Source organism: Cucumis melo, chromosome 6 (assembly GCF_025177605.1).
Source record: "Cucumis melo cultivar AY chromosome 6, USDA_Cmelo_AY_1.0, whole genome shotgun sequence".
NCBI classification, from domain to species: Eukaryota; Viridiplantae; Streptophyta; class Magnoliopsida; order Cucurbitales; family Cucurbitaceae; genus Cucumis; species Cucumis melo.
Genome location: NC_066862.1, coordinates 37,583,555 through 37,589,949, shown reverse-complemented (window position 1 = coordinate 37,589,949; position 6,395 = coordinate 37,583,555). Strand labels below are relative to the sequence as shown.

The following is a 6,395-nucleotide window of genomic DNA, read 5'->3' as shown; positions in this document are numbered from 1 at the left end:
ATTTACGATCGTGTAACGAAATAAAAAAAATCCATGAAACTAATTATTGTTTTTAAATATTCCAGGTTTGCCCTTCTTTCTATCTTCTTTCTTCTCTTCTTTTTTTCTTTTACTTTCTATTATCTTTCTTCTTTTCTTTTGCAATTTTTCTTTTATATTCTTTTTGAAATCATGGCCTTTGTTTTCCATCAATATAAAATATCTTGGTATACGATATTAAACAAAAACAGTAGGATATTGGTACACAATCATTTAGATTTAGGCAGTCAAATCTAAACAATAAACGCAAATATATTACGTGCACGGGTGGCTAATTAATCACGTGTTGATCGAGTCATTTTTTATATTTTTCATTTTGGTTATGTGGGTTTTTTTTTAGATTATTTAGTGTAAATATTTGATCAGTTTGTTATATATTTAAAAAATCCTCTATAAATTTGTATTGCGATTATTTGGAGTAAGTAATATCTAATTCTTTGAAATAAGGAATAGACTTTTAGAGTAGTATCTAATCTTTCATATCTCAATGCAACTAATTTTAGATGATATGTTTGGTTTATTATATAGATTTTAGAAAAAGTATATACGATTTGGGTATTCTTTTTTTAAAAAAAAAAAAAAGAAAAAAAAAAAAAGAAAACAGCCATTTGGTAATTTTTTAAAAGAGAAGAAAAAAACCCCAAGATTTTTAAACTACCGTCATAAACTCGAACCCTCAATCACAGTCCTTGGCTTGAAAACAAGAGCTCTTCAAGTTCAAGCCCTTGTTTATCGGGAGAAGTTTAAAAATTCTACCATTCATTCAATCATCTACTCATCATTAAATCCGGTTTTAGAAAAGTATGGAGATTGTGCACATTTTTTAAAAGAAAAAATGTGTTATGTTTTCTTTTTTTTCTTTTTCTTTTTTTTTTTTTAATTTTGCAACATGCGACCCCGGACCACTCTAAACCGCTGGCCCCTACATAAAGCATTATTAAATATATGCATGGTGCAGCGGTGGCGGAACAGCGATAAGTGAGCGGCAGTGGAATGAACGGTAGGAAGCCTTTAGCGTCATCTTGGATGGCATTGAAACAATTTTTAGCTGAGGATGTAAAAAGTGAGAGCTGGTTGTTTTGCTGAAAGAGTTTCGAACATTATTGATTTATGAATGAAAGAGAAGATAAAAAAAATTGGGAACTTTTTTGCTATAACATGAATAATAAAAGATGGGTTGATTTGGGTTTTGGGGCAAGTTCATTGATTACATTATAAGCGATTTAATTACAGTGTATTTCCATGTTTTTTAATTGTTTAGAGACTTTTAGATTATATGCTTTCCTACGATTAAAGTGTGGAAAAAATACATTCCACACATAAAGTTAAAAGAAAGAACTAACAACCAAAAATCAAGAGTAGGGATAATATGAATGGGCCCAAGAAATAAGCTGATAAAAACACTTTCCAAGGGGTTTCTTCTACCCCGTTTTTCTTTCTTTTTTGGTCATTTAGAAGAGTTAATCACATAAGGAAATTTGTGTGAAGAATGAAGAGTTATATAGATACCCACAAAGCGAATTCATCATATCTAGAATTTGAAAATTTAAAAAAAAAAAAAGAAAAGGGGGGGTAAAAAGACAAAAAGAAAAAAAGAAAAAAAGAAAAAAAGCACAAGCCAAAAATTAAAAATCCTTATTGAAGAAGCTAAACCCTTTTGTTTCCTTTTTACAATCAGTGTTTTTTTTCTTCATTGCAAAATTGACAAATACTCAGTTTCTCTTCACAAGCTTTCAACCACCAACCCCAACCGCAGCCATAATAAGGTGCCCTTTTTTTCTCTCAAGTAGAGCGCATCGGCCAACCAAGCAACGGAGGTGATCCCGGCGGGGACACCTCTCGGCTTGGAGAGAATAGGCTGAGCTCCACAAAAGTTGCCGTCCCCATACCAGCAGAAGCTCCATCTTTTTGAAATGTTCTAAACGAGATCGACCCCCTCTTGGTTGAGGAGGCATCAGAGTTTCGGGCAGGGCTCATTTGAGGGGAGCTAGAGCTATCGTTGACATGGGGTTGGTTGGCAATGAGAGAGATAGTGTCATTGTGATCATCGTTCGACCTTCTCCTCGCCTCTAAATCCTGTAAATTGCCCAAAGCCAAAGAATCGGCGACCGGAAGGTAGACGAGCATGCATATACACAACCCAGCACAACATAAAAGTACAAGAAAAGCTGAGAAAGTGAGAGCTTCAAATAAAAACTGCTCTGGTTTCCGAGAAACAGAAAAACCAAGTAATATAACCCTTAAAGGGAGGAATCCCGAAACTGAGAATATCAATGTGTATACTCTCCTTTGCAAGTTCTTATTGATCACCAGCTTCAAAATCTGCCTTCCAAGCCAAAACAAGTAGATGGTTAGGATGGAGGCAAAAAAGCCGAGGAGGATAATACTCAGTAAAGGGTAAGTACAGAGAGCAATGTCCGGAGCACCTCTCGAACTAGATGCAGTAACAATGGTGACTGCACTAGTAAAATATTTCGGCAGTTTTCGACCGTATCTGCTATCGTTGTTTAACCGGGGTCCAATAAGTATAACAACTATTTGAAGAACAAACACTGGGAAGCAGTAGAGAAAAATATATCCTGCTGTTTTCCTGTTCCATTTCCGGCTGAGAATTCCCGACTCCATATTCTGAAGAGGACCTCGAAGAAGAAACAAGAGCGTGAGGAAAAGGCAAGGTTCTGCAAACCCAAGGTTCGAAACGATGTAACATTTGCAAATGGTTTCTTGCCATTTCAAGTCATGCAACAATCCTCCGTCCTCGCGTAAGAAACTTAGTCGACTAATTTCACCAACACCCCACCAGATCACAAATAAGATGAATGTAATTCGAATTATCCAAGGACCACTGAAGTAACTGAGTTGAATGCAACCTTCACTATGAATGCGAGACCGAAAGTAGCACGAGTAAATTATGCAGAACAGACCAAGAAGAATCAATAGGGCCACTAAACAAATTGTCACCACACCGAATGCATCGGCAGCAAATCTCGTCAGGGGCATTACTCGATGCACAGAATCCAAGCATACTCTCTGCCAGCATGGATACTAAGGACCTCTAATCGTTTATTAGCCTTCTTCCCACTTCTAATGAGAACAAAAGCAGAGCAATCCAAGCTGGAAGAGTTTCATAGAACTCAAATTAACCACAAATTTCTGTAGAAGATGATAGGCAGCAATTTTTGAAGTAGCAGTCATGAAGAACAATGCCCATCTTCACAGCCGAACTTTGTATCAAGCTGCTCTAGGCATCACAATCCATTTAGATCATCTGCCAGCGAAGTGGAAGAAAATAAGAACTGAGAAGCAACTGCATATAGAGTTGGAATAAAAATGAGAAAAACAAATGGACTGCAATTCCAAAAAAACACTACAGAAAGTGCCAATGTCACAATGAAGAAGTAAACATAATATTCAAGTAAGTTGTGTTCGGAGAAACTACAGCCTCAAGGAACTTTGTTCCAAACAATAACATATATTGTCAATTATAAGAATAATTGAGAAGAAGAAATAGTTGGTGCAGAAAAAAGCTTTTAAGAAATATAGAATTTAAGCATATCATTCGCTGATGCATAAGCCAAAAGGAAAGGACGGAAAACATAAGAGTAGAAAGGATAGATGGAAGCAAAGGCAAAGAATATATGTAATGGGTACAATGAAACAAATTCTTAAAGCATTTAACCAAATTTAGCATGCATTAGTCAGTTTCTCTTGAGTTCATGAGGGGGTAAAAGCACAGCCAGCTTCCTAAATAAACATCTGATACTAGAGAAATTAACATAGATAGAAATAAATGAAAAATAAACTAAATTTCAAACACAAATCTTCAATTCTATGCTAGAAGAAAACTCCTTACATCAAAAAGAGTTTTAATCATGAGTTCATGACAATTACGTTAAGATACAGATTAAAATACACAAACAAATAAAACTTCACCCACCCTGTTCAATGCAAGCAGTATCTCTTAGTCAAACATTCTATTAAATTCGTAGCTATCAATTTTTCCCAAAATGGTATACCCATAACTCTAGTAAAAGGTGAATTTACAAACTACAAAGTAAAGTTTGCAAAACCAATAAATTTTATTTTAATAACAGAACCAGTATTAGCACAAATAACCCAATACAAACGAAGAAGAAATAATTACATATTCAAACCAAACTAAATAATCACGCATCCTAAGCAAAACACCCTTGATATATTAACTGGCATTGTCGGTCATGGCAGTAATATCAATCACAATCAACGAAACCGCCAGCTTTCAAAACTTAAAACATTGATACAGAACCAGGGTTTGGGTTTAACAGAACATTCAAAAACAAAATCCTACCAAAAACAAAAATGTAAAGAAAACATAAAAGCAAAAAAAAATTCTGATAAACCCTTAATTATCAATGATTGAAAATGCAGTCATTAAAAAGACCCAGGCCAACAAGAAACATACAACAAATAGACACAAACAGAGAGAGAAACACAAAAAACCCAACACAACCCAACCAAAATGATTTCACAATAAATAAAACAAAAGAACCCAAATCAAAATTCATAGTTAATAACCAAACCATGCATGCTACAAAAGGAAGAAAACCCCCATTAAAAAGAGGAAAAATCAATAAAAAGAAAATAGATATAAGAGAAAAGAAAAATGAGGGGGGGGCGGGGGGAACCGCGATGTGGAGTGGATTTAAGGAGGGGAAAGGAAATGCGAACAGAATGAAAAGAAAAGGAGATGAATCGGAAGCTTACAGAGAGAGGAATCTTGATCTAGCATGCAGAAGGAGAGGTTTGGAAGAATCGAAGAAGGAACCAAAGAACCCTAATCTTTGAGAGGGGGGAGAGAGAAGGAAGAAGATGGGGGCAGACAGAAAGATAGAGAGAGAAAGAGGAGAGAGAGAGAGAGGGACAGAGAGAACGTAGTTAGGGGAATAGGTGAGTGGGACTTTGTTGGTGACAGGCTGTCTCCAGCTGCGCGTCGAAGCCTGTAGCTTCGGCTGAGGTATTTGGTTCGGTTATGTCGAGCCTACGTGGATGCCGTCGTGGCGGCGTTTGCGGCGACCCTTTCATTTGGTTGTTGTTTGGATATAACTTTAACCTACTCCTAACCTGGATTCACATAAACATTGTATTCGTTGTTTGCCTTCAATCTACGCTGGATTCCAAATATGCCCATACCCCCTCCCCCCCATTTTATTTTAAATTTTAAATTCTAAAATTAAACTCCTCAACTTATTTAAATTTTAAATTTTAAACTCTATACACTTGTATTAATTTAAACTTTTATTGTTTGTAATTCTATTTTTTATAATTTTGAAAGATTAATTTTAATATTTTTAGAAGTTGAGGGAACAAGTATTATTATTAAAAATTTGGAGTGTAATTATAACTGTATTAGGAGGTTTTTGCAATTTGTGTATTAAATTTTAATAAATTATTAATTAAGATTAATTAGGACATTAGCACATGCCTCTTCTGCTTTGTATTTAATTAACACACTCTTGGGTGTTGGCTTAGAATATTATTGCAATTAAATTCTCAATTATAGTAAATACATAAATTCACATTTAAACTGTGAGTCTTTGTTTTAATTAATAGTTAATATATGGTTGGATCAAAACTTGAAGTTCTCACTTTCTTTCTTTCTTTTCTTTATTTTCTTTCTTTCTTTTTCTCCTGAAATAATAATTTTGTGAAAATGTTAAAAAATAGTATTTATATTGTGTCTACATTTGTTGCATTTTGTTGCTTATCTTTTATATTTTGTGTATTGCTTTTAGGGCTATTCACACGATGTTTATGAAGAAATTTAATTTTGTGGAGTTGAATTTGTATTAATATTGTGTTTGTGTTGATTTGATACGATGTGGTTCGATCTCTAAAATTTGATTCTTTGATTCTCTCTTAATTGGATGTTTGCACTTGATTTGAGGAAGCGGAGCACGTAATATTCTAGAAATTAGAATATTGGAAGAAAGCTTGTATCTTCAAATGAACTCCAATCTTCGAGAACACAGCTTTAGAAGTTAAGGAATCTTCTAGTTCTTAAAAGGATTCTCTTTAGACTCTCTGGAGTCACTATTTATAGAGTACTTTTATGAACTTTGGCCTAGTTGGTCCATGAACTAGACTCATGGACCCAACCACATGGGATTGGATCATATTTAGGTTTTGGGCTAAATTAAAATTTTTGGGCTCAATTGAATTAATTTGATCCAAGGATGATACTAAAGACATGTGTAATTTGCCAATTTATGTCTTCAATATCAAATCCAATTATTTTAGTCAATGATGTGTCAATTTGTGATTGGTTCAAGATTTTCTTATTCAACAAAACAAGGATAAATATCAATTTATACTAAAAT

The 6,395-nt window shown here is 34.4% G+C and overlaps 1 protein-coding gene across 2 annotated transcripts; it reads right to left on the bottom strand.

The window, feature by feature from the left end:
- Nucleotides 1-1,655: 1,655 nt before the first annotated feature.
- LOC103493311 (uncharacterized) lies at nucleotides 1,656-4,951 on the bottom strand. 2 transcript variants are annotated; one of them, XM_008454014.3, is made up of 2 exons: nucleotides 4,783-4,951; nucleotides 1,656-3,346 (listed from the first exon to the last, which is right to left on the bottom strand). In XM_008454014.3, the coding sequence occupies exon 2, from the start codon at nucleotides 3,037-3,039 to the stop codon at nucleotides 1,822-1,824; it is 1,218 nt and encodes a 405-aa protein (XP_008452236.1). In that variant the 5' UTR covers nucleotides 3,040-3,346; nucleotides 4,783-4,951; the 3' UTR covers nucleotides 1,656-1,821. The 2 variants fall into 2 exon arrangements, with proteins under 2 accessions (XP_008452236.1, XP_008452237.1); XM_008454015.3 differs by having other exon boundaries at nucleotides 1,656-3,307.
- Nucleotides 4,952-6,395: the final 1,444 nt, after the last annotated feature.